Genomic DNA, 22,154 nt, shown 5'->3' on the forward strand with positions numbered 1-22,154 from the left:
TGCAAAATCTGTCATGAGGAAGAAACTGATCTCAAAGGCACTTGGTGGAAGCGGCCTTCTCCCCGACCCTCATTCAGGTGCTGGGGCCTAAAAGGGGTCCAGTTCCACTGCGGAAGCCTGGGAGCTAGAAAGCGTTGCGGGCTAGACACCCCGCCTTTCCAGCCTCTTGGTGGGTGGGTGGGGTGGGGAGTGGTTCGGAGGCCCCGCCAGGGCCGGGACCGGGAGAGGGGTCGGTCCGGCGGCACAGCCTTCCCGGGAAGTGGGGCCCGGCCAAGTCCAAAGTGGGGAAGGGGCAGGCCTCCCCGCCCCGCGCCTGCGGGGACCCTCGGCCCGTGTCCGGAGGAGGCCGGCGTCCGGCAGATGCACGCGGGGGGTGGGGGGACGGCGGCGGGGGAGAGGCGGGGAGGAGGAAACCCACAACAAAACTTGCGTCGCCGAGCGCACGGCTCGACTTGAATGGAAGGAGCCCGCGCCCGCGGAGCGCAGCGGGGACTCGGAGGAGCGCGTTCGGCCGGGGCGGCGCGGGGACGCAGCAGGTACCGGGCGCGGGCGGGCGGCCCGGTGGGCCCAGGGGTCGGGGCCAAGCCTGGGCGGCTGACTTCCCGCCAGTGCGGACCGCCAGGGTGGGACCGCCGCGTCTCGCATCTGTCCCCTTGGAGCCCTGCACCGAGGGCAGGGCGGGGAGCTCTCCCTCGGGGGTGCGACCCCTCCGCGATCGATCGGGACCTGGCAGGGCCCTTTCTCCTCTCTGGCCAGAGGCTGGTCCCAGCCCCCGGGCCCCTCCCGCTGCGCACATCTGGAAAGAATCTGAGGGCGGATGGGCGGGGGAAGTGGAAGGACGCAGGCGGGCGACCGAGAATGTGAGGGGCAGGTGGAACTGGGTAGGGGGCGTGGACCCCTGTACCTAGACCCCGGCTCAGTTAACCTGGGTCTTTCCACGCCACTCATCCCAGCTAGTTCATCCTTCGCCCTTTTTACAGACAGCACCCGAGGCCTAAAGAGGGGCAGAAACCCGCCTCTAGGACGCGCGCACAGGTGAAAAGGAGCCCGCGCGCCCACCTCCGGGACCCGCTTGGGGCTTGGTTCCCCAGCCCAGGGCTCTCAGCTGGTGGCCTGGTGTCTGTCTGTCGGTCTAAGCGGCTGGGACAGCTGGACTGAGGAGGGGGAACTCGGAGGGCGGGCAAAGGGGTCGGCGCCGTCCCGCTAATGCGGCTAAAACCCCACGTTGTAGGTCCTTGAACCACCAGCCTGGCCTGGGGTGGGGACGAGATCGCGGCGTTAGAATACCTGATGCGCGGTCAGGTGGAAGAAGAGGTGGCGTCGGCGAGCTGCTGGTGGCCTCTGGGACCGGGACTGGGGCTGGGAGGCAGCTGCAGCCCGAACATCAGGAGAGGAGCAGGGACAAGCGTGCGTGCTGCGCTGACGGTCCCTGTCTGCACAGTGGGATGCGCGCCCGGCGCTAAGAGTGCATCTCGTAACGATTAGGGCACCGGCAATGCAAGCATGAGCCCTTGGACGTAGGCCGGCCAGGGAAAGTGAAGCTGTGGTCCACCTGGCTCCAAGGACACCACTGGTGTGAACTGGGAGAGCCCTTGGGCGGTCTTGTCCCCTTTTAGGGCCCAGGGCCCAATCTACTCTAGCCTAGGGTGCAAGTTAAGAAATGTCAGCATCGCATGACTTTTCAGGAGAGCTTGTGGGAGCATACTTTGTCCCTTTTATCTGAATTTTGTGTAGGGGATGACTAATGGGCGGCACCGTTAGGCCTGGTAGAATCATACCTAAGAGCTCTAACCGTAACCCTTGACTGTAACCCTTGATGGCTCCCTGTCATCAATCAGTACTGAAACATAGTGGCTGATGCCTTGCAGATGTGAACCTCAGTCCTGTTTACCCTTCCTTAATCATACCTTCCTCTTCCCTACCCCCACCTTGTGCCTTTGCTCATGCCCTCCGCCCTGCCTGGAGTCCACCTGGAGAACTCTTACTCAGCTTTCAAGACCAGCTCAAGGCTCTGGGCAGGAGTCAGAAGACACAAATTCTAGTCCTGGTCTTGTCTTTAACATACTAATCTGTAAATAGGGAGTCAGATGAGATAATGTTGCAGATCTTTTCCAACTCTTCCTTTCACAGATTTATACCTTTGTTCAGCAAATATTTTCTGAGCCCCCACTCCACGTGGGCAGGGGTGCCGTGGGAGGCTGGAGGAGCTCCCTGACCCAGCCAAGGGGGCAGCAGCGGCTTCCCGCAGTAGGGGAGTTTGAATAGGACTTTGCTGAGGATGGGCAGCAATGGGCACCCCTTGTGCCTGAGTTTCCTTGTCTGCAAAATAGGAAGGTTAACTCTCAGTCTTGGGGTTTCTATTGGAGCCTGTAAGATGTAGTTGTCTGGGGCCTAGCGCATAGCAGGTGATCAGCAAGTCTTTACTGAATTTGAGTGGAGGAGGAAGGTGGTGCTTGGGGCTAGGGATCTCCCTCTTGATTTGAAGATTTTCCTTCACCTTCCTTCTTCTGCCTTAATCCCATACTTCAGCCCTTCAGAGCATTGAGATTTGGGGTCTAGGGCAGCAGGTCCCAGGGACTTCCTCAGTAGCAGTAACCCTATGCATGTCGGTCACACTTGCTGGGTGCCAGCATCAGCTGGGCTTGTTATTTCATTTAATCTCATGAGGCGCTCTCATCTCCATTGCCCCGACTGGTAATCAGAGGCTCAGGGCAGTGAAGGGACTCACCCAGGCTCAGGACTGAACCCCGCGTACCTCCGTCACGGAAGCTCTCCACCTGAGGACGAGAGCTCACCACAGGTGGAGCTGCCCCCCTCGCCCAGCCTGTGCTTTCCCGAAGGCGTGAGTTGTTCCGCACCAGCGGAACTCCTCGCTCTGGGGACTTCCAGACACCACGGGTCTGTTCTGTCCTTTATTCTTCCACATGCAGCTCCAACATGGCTGGGCACATAGAAGAGGCCTAGGGGGCTTATACTGCTCAACATTCTTAGAACAACAACAACAAAAATTGAGACTGTGATGGGTCAGTGAGGTAGCCAAGGGCACACAGCAAACCAGGTGGTGGAGCACTGTCCTCCCATAAGCCTGCCCATGCCGCACTCCTCTTCAACAGCTTCTCATCTCCGCAAAGATAAGGGGTACTCTCCCTCACCTGGCTTTCAAGTCCCTTCTTTGCCTGGACTTGTGGTCACTGTCCACTTGTATGACTCCCAGCCTCCAACTTCTACCACTTTAGGAGCTTTTTAGAGGTCATAACATGGGCTCTCTTGCCCCTGGACCTTCGTACAAGCTTGTAGCACCCTTTCCCTTTTGCCTGATACTCATCCTTCATGGCTAGGTGAAGCATCGCGTCTGGGAAGCCTTCTTGGCCCCAGGCAGCGTTAGGCCTCCTCTGAGTTCCTATCGACGTTAGCTTCCCTTCATCACACCCTTGATGACAGTGGGGATTATGATACTCAATTTACACATAATGTCCAATAGAAATATAATGTGATCTATGGATGCAATTTATACATAATGTCTAATAGAAATACAATGTGAGCCACAAATGCAAGTCACATATGTAATGTAAAACTTCCTAGAAGCCACAGTAAAGTAAAATGACACAGGTAAAATTAATTTTAACAAATTATTTGAATCAATAGATTCAAAATATTTTCACATAATAATATAAAATAAAAGCTATTTTATGATATCATTAATATTAAGATATTTTGCATTCTTTTTTGTACTAAGTCTTTGACACCCATGCACACCACATTTTACACTTATAGCACCTCTCAATTTAGACTAGCCACATTCCAAGTGCTCAGTAGCCACATGTGGCCACCACATCGAACAGTGCAGGTGTGAGCTTCTTAAGGGCAGGAGCCATGCCGGACTAGTCTGTCTGGGCCCTCAGTGCCCAGCTGTGTTTTGAATTAACCACAGCATCGCGGCTAAGACCTGGGCTGGGAGCTCAGCTTTGCCATTTAACAGCTGTGTTACATTGGCCAATCCTGCTGGGCCTCAGCTCCCTCATCTATAAAGTAGTGATGATAACATTTTCAGTATGGCTCATAATGTTAATATAAATTAAATATTTTTACAGATACAGTTTATAGATCTTTACAGACACAAAGCTGAAGGTGAGGGAGGAAAAATAGCTGGCCCAGTGAGTGCACAGGATATGTGGGGAGGATCCTTTTGCCTGGCCTTCTGCCCTGATTGAATCTGGGGCCTGGACCTGTGCCCATCCTCCCCCGCCCCCCAGCTCCTCGCCGCAGTCCCATTTTGCAGCCGGGTCAGACAGACTAATGCTGGTGGCTCCAGGGGCCAGAGGCTGCTGGGGGTTATAATGTGCCGTGGGAATGATGGTCTGTAGCCTGGCTGAGGATTTATTGCCCATTTGGTCAGGGGACAGAGCAAGCGGGAGTGTGTTGGGTGGGCATAGGGCCAGGCTGCAGCCGACTGATCCCTGGAGCCCAGGACTGTATGTGTTCTGTGCCAGGCCAGGGCTGGGGGCCCAAGTCTGCTTAGGTCTTGAGGACCTACAGGGCCCAGCAAGCCTGGTCGCCAACCCCCTTCTCTCTCCTCACACCTTTCAAATCTTCTGGGAGGAGGTGGACCTTGGCCTGGACCAAAAAGCACAGCAGGATCTATATAGAGAAGGGTAAGGAGCAGGGGGTCCTTCAGCTGGGAGGTGAACAAGGGCCTCGGATCAGATGTTAGTGGTGAGAAGAGCCAGCATTTACTGAGCACTTACTGTGTGCAGCACGTTCATCCCACTGACTCTGTCTTCCCGTTAGGGTGGCCCTGCTACCAGCCCAGGTAAGGTGAGAAAGCTGGGATTTAGAGGGCGACAACATTTGCCCAAAGTCGCACAACTGCTAGGAGCCAGGGCCGAGCTTGCAGCCCCGACTGTCTGGCTCCAGAGCCTGCTTCTTAACCAGACATTAGCGTCATCATCAAGCTTTCGGTTTACCCGCGCCTCCCAGGCCCACTGTCGTGTCAGGCCCTTCTAACGGCCCTGGGGCTTGTGGTCCTTGATCTAATGGGAGGCAGACAGGCTCAGGCTGAGGCGCGGTGCCCGCAGCCTGGCCACTTGCCCCGGCGCTCATTCACTGCAGCACCGAGAGCAGCGCCTCATCGCCTCACAGGTGCTGGGTGCTTTGCGGCTGCTGCCTTGCAGACTCCTCACAGAAGCTGTGAGTTCAGACAAGTACAACCTGTAAGATGAGGAAGCTGAGCCTCAGTGAGGTCAGAGCTGCTAAATGGTGGACGGGGACACAAACTGGGGTCTGTGGGACTCCACGGCCAGTGTACCTGAGCTACCGCCTGTCACAACTTATCACATCCCAGAGCAGTTTTCTGACTGAGTCCTTGAAAAGAGAACTCCTAGGACCAGCATGGCCCATGGGCTGCTGGGACCATGGAACCAGCATCTTCCTCAGTGGCCTGGAGCCATCCTCTATGCCCCCTGCCTGCTGCCCCAGGGGACCATGCGGGGATGTGGTCTCCTGCATACGGTGGCCATCGCGTGACCATAGCAAGCCCTGGTGAGGGCAGCGGAGGGTGGTACACCAGGAGTGGGATTTGGGAGGTTCTGGGGGCAGCAGCAGCTCCATTCGCTGATGCCTCCTCTGTGCCTGGCTCTGGCCGGGCCTCCAGACTCATAGCCCTGTTGTGGGAGAAAGACATCATGTCTTCACAAGCCAATTCATGCCCAGGCCTGGGGGAGCACAGGAACGGAGAGCCTGGGGGCATCTCATGGCCTTCCCAGAGACACAGTGCTGGGGTTGGTTCTTGGAGAAGTTGCTAATTGTACAAGAGAGGGGGACGGCATTCCAGGTAGAAGGAACAGGATGTGCAAAGACATGGAGGGAGGAACTATGAAAGAGACCCGTATAACTGGGGCAGGTGGTGGTGGTGGTGGGGGATTGGAAGAGAGGCAGGGCCAAGTCCTGAACACCCTAGAATGGCAAGTTGAAGAGCTGGGACGCACTGTGCTGGTCTGGCCCACCATGGCCTGTGGCAGCTGGAGGAGTGACAGGGCTCCCAGCACTGCCTGCTAGAGAGCCCAGCAAAACCCAGGCCAAGCCCTGCACGTCACAGTTCTTCCTGGGCCTCAGCTTACCTTCTGTACATAGGGGTACAGATTCTTTGGGACCGGGCTTGGTGAGGATTGTGGGAGGTTTTGCAGACCTGCCTAAAGACAGGGCTTCACTCAACGCCATCCCTCCAGAGGGCAGCCCTGACACGGCGCCTGGGGAGGGGAGAGTGGCAGTCACCAGATCAGACGCATGCTGAGGGCAGGGTCCAGGGTGGGCTCTGCCTGGGGCCCGGAAGGGCCCCATCAGGGCTCCTGTGGACCCTAGCCGTATGCCAACTGCACCTAACAAGTTAGGTCCGCCCTGGTTCTGGGGTGGGTCTGACTCGACCCCTCCTGCAGGCACCATGGCCGGGAGCAGGGCGCTGCTGCTCTTGCTGCTGTTGCCGCCACAGCTGCAGCTGGGACTGGTGTTTGCTGTGAGGGCCCCTGTGTTTGGGCGAAGTGGCACCCATGGCCTGAGTCCCGAAGAGAACGAATTTGTGGAGGAGGAGCCCGTGCTGGTCCTGAGCCCAGAGGAGCTGGGGCCTGGCCCAGCCACCATTAGCTGCCCCCGAGACTGTGCCTGCTCCCAGGAGGGTGTCGTGGACTGCGGCGGCATCGACCTGCATGAGTTCCCAGGGGACCTGCCTGAGCATACCAACCATCTGTCCCTGCAGGTGAGACCGGCACGGCACCAATGGTCACCAGGGGCTTCCCCCCGACTCATGGCTCCCGCCCCAGAACCCCAGCAGGCAGCTCCCTGCTTGCCCAGAACCGCCAGTGTTCCTGGCTCCACATGCCCAGACTTAGGGTGCTAGGGCAGGCCAGGCAAGAGCACCTGGCCCCACTCTGGCTTGTGCCCTCTGTTGTCCCAGTCACAGAGCACCATGATATAATCTTTGTTTCACTGGGAGGAGTCTGGGCTGAGGCCCAAAAGTAGCGTCAGGCCCTGTCTGAAAATGGACACGGACCTGCCCCACACCTGAACCTCAGACACCGTTACAGGCCAGGAAAACAAGAGCAAAGTGGACCCCTGATAGAGTGCTCTGGGGGCTCAGAGGACAGAGTGCTCTCTCCAGCTGAGGTATAGGAAGCGGGGCTCGGAGTTCCCAATGGGGATTCTGGGAGTGCTGGTGCACCCGCTCACCCCTGTGTGACCCAGTAACCCTGCGGGAGAGGAGGGGTCTGTCACATCCATTTCCAGAGGAGACAAGGTCCAGTGAAGAAGGTGACCTGCCCACGGTCACGCAGGCCAGTGGACCTGAGCTGGCAGTGGCGGGAGGCCAAGGCCAGGGTAGCCTCCAAGGGAAAGGGGCAAGGTGACAGCACCAATCTGTGGTTCACTCACATCTCCATTCATAAATATCTCCTGGGTACCAGCTCTCCGCCTCTGGTCCTGCGTACTGGGCACATAGGGAGGACTCGGCCATACCTGCCCTTCAGGCATCCTAGTTGTCGGGGAGACAGAGACCTGAACAAGTAGAGAGGATGACAGGGGGAGACAGAAGGACTAGTTGTGAGGCCAGGAGCGGCTCCTAATCCAGCTCCCAACCCAACCCAGGAAGGCTTCTGGAGGAGATGGGACCAGACCCAGATTTTAGAGTGTTCCAAGGGGAGTGAGAAATGCAGCGCCCTGAAAGGGAACCAGAAGGAGTTTCTGGCTTGGGTGTGGGGAGGACCAAGTGGGACATGTGGGGAGCAGGTCTGAAGGGGAGATGACCCTCCAAGTCAGAACTGCCTGCGGACACCCCTGTGTGGGCCCCTGGAATGTGGGGCCCACATGCCTGCAGTGGTCTCTGCTCTACCTCTGGCACCCAGACCCAGGCTTGGCCCAGAGCTGGCACCCGGGTCTGTCTACCATGGAGGAGAATCCCAGCTGAGGTGCCCGACGAAGGGACTGGCGCCTGACTCGGGCTGAGGGGAGGGCTGGGCCGACCGCCCCAGGCTGCTGCGTCCTCACCGCACCTGCCCCCGCCTCCCCAGAACAACCAGCTGGAGAAGATCTACCCGGAGGAGCTCTCCCGGCTGCATCGGCTGGAGACTCTGAACCTTCAGAACAACCGCCTGACTTCCCGAGGTGAGGGGCCATCCAGGGCCCAGGACGTGGCCGCCAGGAGGGGGACTGGGTGCCCCTGGGGGGAGCCCCACCCTGCAGCCCCCAGGATGTGGAATAAAAGCAGGTCTGGGCCAGGCTGGCACAGGGTCCTGGGTGTTGACTAGAAGCCACCACTGGGTGTCTCTGAGACCTGGGAGTGGACTTGAGGGAGAGGCTTCAAAAACCTTTGTCATATAGACTCTTCAGTTCACAGAAGGTCTTTAGAATCAAAGAGTTGTGTGGTCCTCAAATTTTAAAATGTGGGGGTTTTTGTTCCTGATGATGAAAATCATTTTGATTATAATAGAAAATTTGGAAATACAGAAAAAGAAAATAGAAAATAAAAAGCAGCCCATTCATAATTCTGCCACTCGGAGTTCATCATTACTTACATTTTGGTACATTTCTTTCCATTTTTAAAAAACAGCTTTATTAAGGTATAATTTGTATACATAAGACTTACCCAATTAATAGGTACAATTTGATGAGTTTTAGTAATTTATAGTTGCACAACAATCATCACAAACCAATCTAGTCTTTTTTCTTTGTGTTTTTCGTTCCTCACTGAACCTATAATATAGGTATTGTAACTATTGTAAGTGCTTTGTTCCACTCAGCAGTTAGCTCAGCAGCATTTTTCGTGTTGCTAAAACTCGCTGTGGCCATCATTCTGCGCAGCAGCAGCAGCAGGGTATTCCATGGAGGGATGTTGCACAGTTTATGTAACTGTTCCCTCTCATTAGAAAATTGGGTGAGTCCCAGCATCTGAGGGTCTGGGAGCCTGGAACCTAGTATCGCAGGCCAGCTGCAGGACTGGAGAAGGGCCAGCCTGGCCGGGATTCCAGAGACAGCCAAGTCCTGACACTAGATGGGGCAGGGGCGGGCCAGGTGGTGGGGAGGCTCAAAGGCTGAAACCATGACCTGCCATGGGGCTGCGTTTGATCCTCTGGGGCTGTACCCTCACTCCTTCCTGGCAGGGAAAACGTCAGTCTGGGTCCTCCGTCCGGTGGCCTGACCTTACGGGGACCCATTCCCACCTAGGTGTCCCTGAGCAGGTGTAGGATTAGTCATCCCTCAGTGGATATTTCCCTCCTGCTCCTCTGAGCTTGGGTTCCTGTGAGTGAGAGGCTGGGAAGGCCTGTTGGGACTGACTGGGAAGAGAGCAGAGTCGCACCTACCTCACGAGTGCCATCCTCAGTCCTAGCCAGTGGGGTGGGCTTGGGGTGGGGGCTGGTGCTGGCGTGCTCCCCTGTAGCGTCTCCTTCATCCAGGGCTCTGACCGATGCCTGTCCTTTGAAGGGCTCCCGGAGGAGGCGTTTGAGCATTTGACCAACCTCAATTACCTGTACCTGGCCAATAACAAGGTGAGGGGCCCCACAGCAGGGAGGAAGTGTGCTGACCTCGCCCCCTGGTGTCAGAGGCTGAGTTCAGTGAACTTTCAGGGCCTATCCTGGGCTGGCCATTGGGTCCTCCTTGCTGCTCAGTGATGGCCGACTCCACACCTTAATCTGAGGTATCCGACTGGTCAGTTAATGAAGACAGAGGCCAAGGCTTTCAAGAGTGTAGGGGGAGTGAAAGCTCATCTCCACTGGGCGGGGGCACTTTCAGGGCTTTGTGGAGGAGAGAGCATTTAAAGGACCATGAAAGGAGACAGGATTTCAGGCAGGGGTCTGGAGGCAGAGGACACTGCAGTAGAAGGGACATCACAAGAAAAGGCACAAAGACACTCAACATCAAAATATTTGGTGTGCCCCAGAGCGCCATCCTGGCCCCTTCTCTCTGAACTCTCATAATGGCCTCATCCAGTGGCAGCCTCTAGCCCTTTCCTCGCCTACCACTTGAGATTCATAGATCCTTCTGCCTGCTGGCCGCCTCCCCTAGGGGTCTAATGGAAGTAGGACTGCTTCCCGCCCCCAGCCCAGCGCTCCTGCCAGCTCTCCATCTCTGTAAAGGGGGGTCTCCAAACCACCTATCACACCGCTGGTCTGAGTCCAAAGCCCCAGGGCTTCTCACCACGCCCAGCAGCACTGCAAGCCCCGCCCCCCGCCCTACCATCCTGCAACTGGGCAACCCCGCTTGCTCATTTCTGTCCCTTCTCAAAGCAGCCAGAATGACTTGTAAAAATTATTCCCTGCTTCTCCCCTACATACCCTCCTCCCTGCTTAAAACCCTCCAGTGGCTTTGCCTTCCGCCCAGAATGAAAGCCACACTTCCCCCTGCTTCTCCTAACTCATGGCCCTACTCACACTCTCTTGCTCCTCTCCAACCCCCAAACCCTGCAACCCCCCACCTCCCACGCTGGGTTTGTGCTTGCAGCTCCTGCTGCCTTGGATGCTCTCCTCTCAAATGGCATCTATGGTGCCGTCATGCCTTAAGTGTCTGTCACCTGTTCCCTGAGCACCCCGCCCAGTGGTTCTGTCTTCAGCCTGTTTGAATTCCCCGCATAGCGGCGATCATTATCAGATACTAATATTCCTTGTTTATTATCTTCTCCACTAGGATGTAAGCTTGGGGGGGTGGGTGGAGGACGGGGTGGGGGTGGGCAGAGGTACTTTTCTGTCTTGTTGCCCAGGACATGCCCGGTGAGCTCCTGGCACCGTGCCTGGAATGCTGTGGACTCAGGCTCTGCTGTTGAAAGAGTGGGGGGTGGACACCGCGGGCTGCGCCTGGGAAAGCATGGGTGCTCCCTGCGGCTGGACAGAGAGCCAGTGTCGGTGCCCAGGGCGGGGAGACAACAAGGACAGGCCGGGCAGGGCACAGGCCTGGTGGGCTTTGAATGCCAAGCACGGGGCTGTGGGGAGCTGCAGACGTTCTAGTTTTGTGTTACCAGTGGAAGAGGACAGCAGGCAAGATGGCTGTGGCTGCCGGGAGGAGACAACTGAAGGGCCCAGGCGAGCAGTAGGCCGCGGGACCCAGAGCCGGCCTCCTCCCTCCATTGGTCTTTTTGCCCCAACTCTTCCCTTTCCAGCTGACCTTGGCACCTCGATTTCTACCAAACACCCTGATCAGTGTGGACTTCGCTGCCAACTATCTCACCAAGATCTATGGGCTCACCTTTGGCCAGAAGCCAAACCTGAGGTCAGAGGTCAGAGGGGAGCCCTGGGCTCAGGCTGGGGAAGGGGGAGGAGCTGAGCAGAGGCTGCCACCCAGAGTGAGGCAGAGAGGACCCAGACCGGCCCTGGAGGAGGGCCATGCTGTGCAGTGTGGGTGTGAGGCCCCAAGCTCAGGGCCGTGGTGGGAGATGCCCAGGGGCTGCGGGCTCCAAAGGCTGCGACCTAAAGGATGAGGAGGAATCGGTCCAGGAGACAAGGACAGAAGGTGATGTCTGTGGAATTATGGGAGATGGGTGAGGTTGCTTCCCCCCTTCCTTGGCCCCTGGGGGAAAAGCATCTTCCAGCAGGCAGGGGCGCCCTTTGCTAAGAGCTGCTTTGGGAGGAGTGAGCAGGGCATGGTAGTGCTGGAGGAGCTGCCCCCCCGCCCCCCACCCCGGTGCCGCTTCTGTACCTGAATCTGTCATCTCGGTCAATTCCCTCCGTCCTCCTGAGGAGCCAGGGTCACTGCGTGGTCCCATCCCACACATGAGAAGGCTGAGGCCCAAGAAAGGCACACAGCAAGAATGAGCTATATCTTCTATGTATTTCTTTTGTTCCTGGTCTTTTGGCCCTCTAGTATGTTAGCTCCATGAGAGCCAGGTCTCGTTGGTTGTGTCCACTGCTATATCTTCAGAGTCTAGAACATTCCCTGCACGTAGGAACACTCACTGTAGGCTTGCTGAATGGGTGAGGCACTACTTACCCTGAGCCAGGCCCTGTGCTGGGCATCACGGACACTTCCCATGTTCAGGAAGTCCTGTGGGACATAGCCAGCTGCGTGGGGTTGACAACTGGAAAAATTGAGGACCTTAAAGGGTATGGAGAAGGCATGGACTGGGGATTAGGAAGTCCCATTTCTGCCACTAACTTGTGGGGTGACCTTTGGTGGGTCCTTGGTCACCTTGGCTGTCTCGGGGGGATGACATTAGGTAGAGTCCGAGCTTCCTCAGATGAGAGGAGGGTGGCCTAAGCCCCAGGCTCAACCTGAGCAAGGTTTGGCCGCTCCAGGTGAGTGGGCACTGGGGCCAGGGATCGGGGGGCCTGGGTGCGTGAGGGCCTGCACCTCATCCCCCAGGTCCGTGTACCTACACAACAACAAGTTGGCGGATGCCGGGCTGCCAGACAACATGTTCAATGGTTCCAGCAATGTCGAGATCCTTATTCTGTCCAGCAACTTTCTACGACATGTGCCCAAGCATCTGCCGCCTGCCCTCTACAAGCTGCACCTCAAGGTAGGAGGGAGAAGGCAGATGGGGCACCCCCCAGAGCAGGGACCCATAGCAGGGCAAGGGCCCAGGCCCACATGGGCACAGCGGCAAGACTGCGGGGCCTTGGGACAGCATCCACAACAGAGAAGCAGGCAGCACCTGGCTATCAGCCCCACACCTAGAGCACTCCAGGCCTGGGCCCGCTCCTCATGGCTCCCTCAGACCCCTCTCCACTCATCCTTTGGCTCTGCTCTTGCCCCTTGGCTGTCTCTCATGCTCCCCTCCCCACTGTCCCACCCCCCAGAACAACAAGCTGGAGAAGATCCCACCAGGTGCCTTCAGTGAGCTGAGCAACTTGCGGGAGCTGTACCTGCAGAACAACTACCTGACTGATGAGGGCCTGGACAACGAGACCTTCTGGTAAGCCCCTGCCGGGCCCTCGGGGGCCCGGGCACCTGGGGAGCTCCTCCCAGGGCCCGCCCAGCCAGGCCCTCTCCCACGCCTCTCGCCCGGCCGCCCTGGCCAGTTTCCCTGGAGAAGGACCTTCAAGGCTTGTGCCTCTGCTGACATTTCTGTCCCCGAGAACAAGCGATATGTATGGGTAAGGCCTGCCAAAATTCCAGTGAGGCAGGGAAGCATTTACGGAGGCTGGATTCTTGGTACAAAACAGAAACTCAAACATGTTTGTTGAAGGCAAATATATTTTCATTTTTTTAGGGCCCAGAATAGCCAAAAAAGGACTTAAACATTTGTTCTTCAAATAAACCCCTATGTGTCAGAAACCATGCTAGAGCCTTCCTATGTCAATGTCACTGAATAATCAATTCAATGAGAGGCTTGGAGAGGCTTGAGGTCCCCCAGTGAGCAAGCAGCAGAGCTGGGATGAATTAGAGGCAGCTTCCCTGCCACCTCCCTCGGGAACATGGTGGAAACAAGAGTGTGCTCCTGCTGTGTGGGCTCCTGCCAACTGTCCTAATCACCCTCGTCCCAGGAAGCTCTCCAGCCTGGAGTACCTGGATCTGTCCAGCAACAATCTGTCGCGAGTCCCAGCGGGGCTGCCACGCAGCCTGGTGCTGCTGCACCTGGAGAAGAACGCCATACGGAGCGTGGACGCGGACGTGCTAACCCCTATCCGCAGCCTCGAGTACCTGCTGCTACACAGCAATCAGCTGCGTGCGCATGGCATCCACCCGCGGGCCTTCCAGGGCCTCAAGAAACTGCACACGGTGCACCTGTACAACAATGCGCTGGAGCGCGTGCCCAGCAGCCTGCCCCGCCGCGTGCGCACTCTCATGATACTGCACAACCAGATCACCGGCATCGGCCGCGACGACTTTGCCACCACCTACTTCCTGGAGGAGCTGAACCTCAGCTACAACCGCATCACCAGTCCGCAGGTGCACCGCGACGCCTTCCGCAAGCTGCGCCTGCTGCGCTCGCTGGATTTGTCGGGCAATCGGCTGCACACACTGCCGCCAGGACTTCCCCGCAACGTGCACGTGCTGAAGGTCAAGCGCAATGAGCTGGCCGCTCTGGCACGTGGGGCGTTGGGCGGCATGGCCCAGCTGCGTGAGCTCTACCTCACCGGTAACCGGCTGCGCAGCCGGGCCCTGGGCCCCAGCACCTGGGCCGACCTCGCCCATCTGCAGGTAAAGGGGAGGACAGGGGGCTGGGCCATGAGGAGGGTACCCACTGGGGAGGCCAGGCCTTAAAGCAGCGGGGCAGGGCTGTGCAGAGAGTATGGCTGGCATGCCCGGTAAGGAGTGAAGGGCAGAGTACCGCTCGTATGGCCGGGCAGAGGTCATTTTCTGCAGGCACGGGCTTGAGGAGGGCTGTGGGGGTAAGGTGGGGTCATGGGTACAGGCACAAGCCCTTGGTTCAGGAGGACTGGGGGCAGGGAGAATGCAGGTGGCAAGAGAGTCAAGCTCACCCACCCACAGGCACAGAAGTATGTGCCCAGAGAAGGCTGCGTTGGCGGGACGGGATGGCTGCAAGGCCTGTGAGGGGTGTGCAGGGGGCTGGGGGAGCCTACTTGAGGTGATCCGGGCGGTGAGTGTGGCTGTTGTGGCCATCGTCAGAGTCAGGCAGGATGTCTGGCCATAAGAATTGAGTTTCTTACAATGAAGCCTCCCCAGTCAATGAGGGGCTGAAAGGAAACTTCATTAGAGAAACCTTGGAGGCAGGGCCGAGGTGCTGCCAGGCCCACCCGGGATCTTGGAGCCTGTGCATGATCTGACCTTTGTGCCTAGATGTCCTCAGGGCTTGCTCCTCCCTCTTCCTTAGGGATCTGCTCAAATGTCACCTCCTTGGGAGGTCTTCTCTCACCACCTACCACCGTCCTCTGCTTTGTTTTTCTTCATAAGCCTCATCCTCCTCCCCGGCATTCCATCATCCGTTTGCTTGTTTGGTGCTGGCTCTTTCCTCCAGAACAAGGACAGGCAGTTTAGTCTGTTGGGTTCACTGCTGGACCCAGGGCCCGGGCCTGGTAGGCTCACAGTCCCTGCTTGTGGGGGGAGCTGTTGGGACAGGGATGTCTGAGTGGGAGGCAGGGAGGTGAGGTGTGGCTCTGAGGATGGAGTGGGGTGGGAGCCCCGGAGGCAGCTGCCTGCAGGAGCCGCGTTAGCCGGGGTCTCTCATCCAGAGCGCCCTGCTGAGCGTCAGACACCAGGATCCAGTGACCTGTGCCAATTAATCCCTCTTAGGCACACCTCAGGAACCCCGTTCTCAAGGGGCCAAACCCCTCTGTCCTCTCCTTCACACCCGCACCTCCTACTGCATTTCTAACTCACTGAAGGGGGCAACATCCCCCCCCATTGCCCACGGGAAACCCGGAAGCTGCCCCTCGCATCCCCTTTTTATACCGCCTGCCTTGCAATGCCCCTTGGTACTACCCCCTGCCAGTTCTACCATCACATCTCAGTCTGTCCTGTTCTCTCCACCCCTGCTGTGCATACCCTCGCCAATCCACCCCCATTTCTTGCCTGGACACAACCTTCCTAGGAGCTCTCGACTCCTGTACTCCATAAGCAATCAGAGGGTGAAAAATGTACACTTGGCTTATGCTCCTGCCCGGAACACTTCCATGGTCCCCCATTGCCCTTAGAACCCGAATCAGAATCCTTGCCATGGCCTTCAAGGCTTAGTCTGCCCCTGTTCCCAGCTGAGTTTCCTATTTTCCCAGGTGCACTGGGCTCTGTTCATACTGGCCCCTCTGCTGGAAGCAAGCACCGTTTCCACCCTGGTGATACCTACTCCCTCATTCATTGCACAAGTCTATATTGAGACCCCACCATGTGCAGACAGAGTTCTAGAACTGAGGACCCAGCAAGAAATAAGATAGTTGGAGGCTTACTACCCTCCTGGAGACTGTAATAATATACCTAGGACTCAGGTGTCACCTCCTCTGGAAGCCACCGATGATGGGCAGGTTAAATACCTCCCATCTGGGTCCAGATGAGTTCAGTCAGGGAACAGGGGTCTGTTGGAGGTGGATTCTTCCTCTCACTGTCGTTCTACAAGGAGCAGCTGTTCCCGCTACTTCAGAGCCCCCACCAGCGCTGGCTGCTGTCAGTGCCCCTGACCTGATGCTGCATCAGGCTCCTCCCCCAGGGTCCCTCATGGTCGCCCCGTTCCACTGGCTGTCATTGTCAGATTCTGTGTCCAGCTCGGCTTCCTGAGGGTAGAGACAGTGTTTCAGTGGATCCCATGTCCCCAGCATCCGTGGGCACAGAGGATGTATGGAATGAGTGAGGACGTGCTGGAGCCATGTGAAGGGAACACAATGGGGAGCAGGGTGCCTGTGTGTAGAGGAGGTGACAGGGAGGCACCCTATGATGCGTGAAGCTCATTCTCCCCTTGAATGTTGAATCTGGATTCATGGTTCCCAGCTTCCTGACCCCGAGTCCGTGAGTTGGGATAAGGAAGGGAGCTTAGAGATGTTGGCGTCCCACCCAGGGCTGCACAAGTGTGTGCTGGCTGGGGCAGGCTGACAGCTGAGGGACAGTGAGCGGGGTCTGTGCATGTCCAGGTGTCCTGCCCACGGCTTGTTCCTTCTGCCTCTGGGAAAACCACCCCATTTGCCTGGTTTCCCACGTCCCGGACTGTGGGCATGCGGTGCCCCTGGGACTCACCAGTCTGGGCTCACTGTCAGCCTGCACTCTTGCTCCTGACCCCCTGCCCATGTGGCCCCCGAGGGCCACAAATAAGCAGTCCCAACCATGTGGCCCCCATCTCTGCCCTCCTCTGGGATCCATGGGGCAGGATTCACAGACTGGAGGATTCCTGGCCCCTGTCCTCTGGGGTCTTCAGTCTGGTGGGAGTGACATAAGTGTTAATGAGGAAGGACTATGGTGTCCAGACACCGTGGCTGTGAATCCGTGTGGGAAGGCAGAAGGAGCCGGGTAGAACGAGGGTTTGGAGTCAGGTGCAGCGGGTTCCAGCCTCGTACAGGCTGTGTGGCCTTGGATGGGTCTCTTGACCTCCTTGAGCCTCTGTTTCCCCATCTGGAAAACGTAGATAGTTACAGATCCCACCTCACGTGGTTATGGTGAGATTTAGATATGTTTGGGGGGCTAGTGCAGGTCTTTGCAAGTTGTTCGGTGCTTTTACTTCCCTGGTCACCCCTGCAGCTGCTGGACGTTGCTGGGAATCAGCTCACAGAGATCCCAGAGGGGCTTCCCGAGTCGCTCGAGTATCTGTACCTGCAGAACAACAAGATTAGCACCGTGCCAGCCAATGCCTTTGACTCCACTCCCAACCTCAAGGGGATCTTTCTCAGGTAGGGGATCCCTGTTGGCCCTGCTGATGCTCCCCTGGGACTTGTCCCGGCTCTAGTGCGATAGTCAAGGCACAAGGGAACAGTTCTCAGGTAGAGGTCAGATTTCAGAGCCACGTGGTGCATACGGGCATGATTGATGTTACTATGGCTAGGAGGAATCCTGGAGAGCATTGTCCCGATTTGCAGCTGAAAAAACAGGCCCGGAGAGCATAGGTGATGCTGTGTCCACAGTTGGCCAGGCTGTGCCTGGGCCTCAGACCCAGGACAGCAGATGTTCGTGTTCTCACTGGACTCTGGGGGTTTAGAATGATTCAGGGGACTCAGCTGCCCAAGGAGATGAGGAGCTTCCGTACAGCAGAGCCAGGATAGTCCTTTCTAACATCCCCACCTCCCACCCCCTCAAATCAGAGAACGAGCCATCTTAGAGAAAGGCGGAATATGCACTCTCAGGAGGCCTCAGGCTGGGCGACACTGGCGTGGAGTGTGACCTGTGCTTTGGTTCCTGCAGGGGACTGAGGCACAGAGAGTTGAGGGGGCTTGAGATCAGAGCCCGGCCTCTGTCTTCCCACCGCCTGTGCTTCCTGGCCCACCATGTGCGCCACCTCACCCCAAGCACCGGGGTGACCCTGGGCTGGCGGCCCAGAAGGCTCAAGTTCCAGAGGGCAGGCGAAAGGAGGTTCCCATGTCTGCCACTCCCAAGTCGTAGAGAGAGCTCAGGCAGCGGCAAGCCCTATCCTCACTTTGTGTCTGAGTGGCCCAGGGTCAACCCCTGGCGCCCCAGGCTGTAGCCACACTGGACAGCTTGGACTTACCTTGATACGCAGTGCCTCCCAGCCCCCTGCCTTTTGTGTTTGCTGCACCATCCTCCTGGAGGGCTTGTTCCTTCCCCCCTACTTTCTGGGGTGGGTAAGTGTGGGGGCTCTGGGTTGCTGGGCTCCTAGCACTGACCCCACGTGGGTGGCTGCACAGGTTTAACAAGCTGGCCGTGGGCTCTGTGGTGGAAAGCGCCTTCCGGAGGCTGAAGCACCTGCAGGTCTTGGACATAGAAGGCAACTTTGAGTTTGGTGACGTTTCCAAGGACCGGGGCCACTTGGAGAAGGAAGAGGAAGAGGATGAGGAGGATGAGGACGAGGAGGAAGAGGAAAGGCGATAGTGACCACGTGAACCGGATCTGACATAGGTGGGTGGTCCTTGATGGTTTCCTGTCCCTGACCAAGTCTAGGTCTTTCTGTCCATTCTTCACCCCCTGTCCCCTGCTTCACTGTTCATTTTGTGAACCAATAAGAGCATTTGGTTTGTACCAGGCCCTGGGTAGGAGGCTGGGTATCATAGCAGGTCCACAGGAGGCTGGCCTGTGCGGGGGGCTTCTCTGCAGGGTGGTGAGTGCCCTGATGGGTCACACACAGGAAGTGGACGTGGGGGCCCGGGCAGAGGCTACTGCTGTGATCCAAGCCAGGGATTATGGGGTAGGAGGTGAGGATGCAGACAAGCCAATGGCCTGAAAGGGACTGGGGAGGCAGACTTGAGTAGCCCTTCTGGACATGAGAGTGAGGGAGAGACAAGGCCCAGGTTCAAGCTTGGAATTCAGGGTAGATGAGAGGAAGAACAGGCTTGTTTAGGGGAATATTGAGTTTGAGGAGCCTGAAGGGCACTGGGGGAGGTGCCCAGGGGTGGGTTGGCTATATGGCCTGCGGTTCAGGAGTGAGGTCTGGGCTGGAGGTGAGGATCCAGGCATTATCAGCCTGAAACAGTCACTGAGGCTGCAGGAGGCTGGGGGGGCTCGCCTGGGGAGAGTGAGCGAGTGGCCACGGGGGAGGGGGCTGAGATGGAGCAGCCAGGGAAGGAGGTAGGAAAGCCCAGGTCAGAGGGTGTGTACACGTACATGTAATAGAAGCACCTGCACGTATACACAGTGCATCAGCATATACGCACCCATGCTCATGCACGCGTGTAAACATGCACACCCACCCACAGAGCATACATTTGTGGAACCCACGGCATATATGCATTTACGGATATGGAACATGTGCGCGCACACTTCCCCGTGCACATGGGCTCTTGTGTATATAGACTTGCACACACTGATGTACATGCATGCTACATGCACATACATGTTATGCACACATGCACAGTGGAGAGAATCAGCTGTGTCAGTGCTGCTGAGAGGCTGATGGAGCTCAGCACTGCCAAGGGCCCACTGCGTTTACCCACAAGGTGGTCACCCATGACCTCATGGGGAGCAGCCTCAGGACAATGGGGGTGGAGTAAGTAAGTGGCTGGGAAGGGGTGGATCCAGGGAGTGTAGACAACTCTGTCAAGAAGTTTGGCTGTGAAGAGATGAGAGAGGGTGGTAGTGGGAAGGGGTAAGGAGTTCAGGCAGGACTTAATTCATGTTGGGCCTTTTTTAACAAATGGAGCTGGTTTGAATGCTGATGGGAAAGGGTCTGTGTTGAGGGAGAAGTTAAAGATATAAGAGGGAAGAGCAGAGTATAATGGTGATCCCTGTGGAAATAGTGGGAGGGACTGGCTTTGGTAGGAGGGACAGAGGACTGAGTAGCTGCAGCCATGGGCTAGTGGCTTGGTGGCTGGACATAAAGTCATGCTAACCAGGTGCCTTCAGCCTTCTTTTTTCTGTTTGCAGCATGAGGTGCTCAGCAGTTGGGAGTGGGTGTGAAGGTGGATAATTGGATCCCTCCATGGCTGGGTTTTTGGCTACGTGTGCGGGACAGGAGGGCAAGGAACAAGGAAATGGAATGTATTGGCAAGAGACGGTCCGCAGTGGTGGATCCCCGGGGGTTAGGCTGTGAGGGGAAGGGGGTGTAGGCAGGAGGGGTTGGTAGGCAGGAGGGGGATGTCAGAGAGGGCCACGGGAGGTGCCGGTGAGTAGCCAGCTGGAGAGACTTGGTTAGAGGGATATCAGGGAGCTGGGGGCCACAGGGTCAGCGTGTGGTTGTGGGAGGCCATGGGCCCCTTTTAGGAAGCTGAATTGGAGTAGGGCCCGGGGCAGAGAGGAGCCCGAGGGGTGTGAGAACTCCATGGGTGGATGACAGAGGTGGTAGGGGCAGTGTGAGAATGGAGGGGAGGCCCAGGGGCAGTTCTCAGAAGTCACCTCCCTTTACTTTAGGGGTTCAGGGCTATGAAGGTGGACCCCCCCCCACCTCCAGGCCTTTTCCTCAGGCCAAGCCTGGGGCCAGCAGCAGGGGTGACTGGCCATACAGTGTGGATGCTATGGTCCTCACAAGGAGGCCTGTGGCATCCTGGGATGGGAGAGAGTCTTCCCCTTCTGGAAGACATTGGCCATGGTCAGGTCAGTTCAGTGGAGTCCTGGGTGAGGCCCCAAGAGTGTCCAGAGGGACACAATGGCCCTGTAATCCCCACCAGGACACCAGGTTTGGCCACATCAACATGAGCACCTCCCTGCAGGCGCCCGCTGGCTCTGGGTGCCCAGGAGCAAGTTCCCCACCTGCCCGCAGTCACCGGGTCCTCCCAGAGCATCGTCAAGTGGGCTCCCCCGCTCTGACCACCTCCCCCAGGCAGGCTGTGGCTGGCGGGTCTGCTTTGGTCTCCCTGACTCTCCCACATGTTCCATAGGATGATGGCCATCTGGACCCCTTTCTGCAGCGCGTGTCTATGCCCTGTGAGCACCGACTCTGCCACGTTCCAGACACACCCAGCACTGCACCCACCTACCCCCTAACACCTCCCGACCTCTCCCTACAGTTTGTGCCACAGCCAGACACACACAGACACCATGACACACCCACATACAGCCAGCTGCACATCGTCCTCCAAAGGGTCCCACTCTCCACCCCACCCCCACCGCCACCATCGCTCCCTCTGAATCATGCAGACTCAGGGAAGGATCTGACCTCACCCTGCCATGCATGGGCTCCCACTTCCACACACACACACACACACACACACACACACACACACACCCACCCACGAGTCATGTGCAAACAGCCCTCTTCGGCCTATGCCACCAACAGCTCTTGCCCCAGCCAGAAGTGGCCAGAACAGCTTGCTGTCTGCCTGTCCATCTGTCCGTCCGTCCTCTGGAGAAGACACAGAGTTATCTCTGAGCTCTCTGCGGCCAGGTGCCTGCTGCCCTTTGGAACTCACAAAAGCTGGCTTTTGTTCCTTTTCCCTCCCTTTGGGGACAGGAACCTTCAGGACGGCTGCCCTGGCCCCCTCGCCCTGGCCCCCAGTTGCTGGGAGAGTCAGCTCCTGCCATGCCCTGGCCGCCACAGGCATGTTTTGGATGGGCAAGGTCACAGGGAAATTCTCCGGGGCCTGCCAGGCGCCGTGGGCGGGAGGTTGACGGAGGTCGTGGGGCTGGGCTGACGGAGGAGAAGGGGCTGGCCCCACCGATGAGATACCTGTTTTATTCTTTGGGCCTGCAGGGAGTTCTGGGTGCCTTTGTTTTTCTGTTTTTTAAGAAAAAAAATGATAAAATCCTCAAAGCTGATTTTTGTTGTTATAGAAAAACTAATATAAAAGCATTAGCCCTGTCTGGCAGCCCGTGGCCGTGTCTGTGCGTGCTTCCTGCCAGGGGCTGAGCTGGTACCTGGTGGGGCGGGCAGGGCACAAGCATCTCAGCACCTGTCCAGACCAGCAGGAGTCAGTGCAGAGTTCACCGCTTGGGGCCTACAAAGTAGTCCCATAGGCAGAGGTCCAGGGACACAGGGTTAGTCACAGATGAGGAGGCCTGGAGGCACTTGTGGCCCATCCGCATGGTGGGGGTCAACAGGTCGGGTGGGACCACCACACTGGGCCTACGAGCTCACCATGTACTCCTAGGGGCTGAGCAAGCAAAGGACCTGCTGGCTTTGAGCGGCTCAGGGCTCACCTGGAAGGTCACCTGTGCACTGAGTGGGCATTCCTGATGGAGTTGGCCCCATGGAGGATGGC

General features: G+C 57.5%; 1 protein-coding gene across 1 annotated transcript; it reads left to right on the top strand.

Moving 5' to 3' along the window:
• The first annotated feature begins 478 nt into the window (after positions 1 to 478).
• Positions 479 to 21,631, top strand: PODN (podocan). The gene is made up of 11 exons (XM_054572402.1): positions 479 to 536; positions 6,432 to 6,748; positions 8,055 to 8,148; positions 9,466 to 9,530; positions 11,135 to 11,244; positions 12,334 to 12,490; positions 12,771 to 12,886; positions 13,458 to 14,115; positions 17,095 to 17,243; positions 18,213 to 18,423; positions 20,835 to 21,631. The coding sequence occupies exons 2-10, from the start codon at positions 6,437 to 6,439 to the stop codon at positions 18,394 to 18,396; spliced, it is 1,845 nt and encodes a 614-aa protein (XP_054428377.1). The 5' UTR covers positions 479 to 536; positions 6,432 to 6,436; the 3' UTR covers positions 18,397 to 18,423; positions 20,835 to 21,631.
• The last annotated feature ends 523 nt before the right edge of the window (positions 21,632 to 22,154 follow it).

This window comes from Pteronotus mesoamericanus, unplaced genomic scaffold, assembly GCF_021234165.1.
Source record: "Pteronotus mesoamericanus isolate MK-2021 breed Mesoamerican mustached bat unplaced genomic scaffold, CSHL_Meso_final contig_105, whole genome shotgun sequence".
NCBI classification, from domain to species: domain Eukaryota; kingdom Metazoa; phylum Chordata; class Mammalia; order Chiroptera; family Mormoopidae; genus Pteronotus; species Pteronotus mesoamericanus.

Bases quoted from the DNA above. Each gene is read 5' to 3' on its own strand.
- PODN (XM_054572402.1), top strand. From the start codon at position 6,437: ATGGCCGGGAGCAGGGCGCTGCTGCTCTTGCTGCTGTTGCCGCCACAG. The intron at 6,749-8,054 runs GTGAGACCGGCA...CCGCCTCCCCAG, and splicing joins CCAACCATCTGTCCCTGCAG to AACAACCAGCTGGAGAAGAT. The intron at 8,149-9,465 runs GTGAGGGGCCAT...TGTCCTTTGAAG, and splicing joins CAACCGCCTGACTTCCCGAG to GGCTCCCGGAGGAGGCGTTT.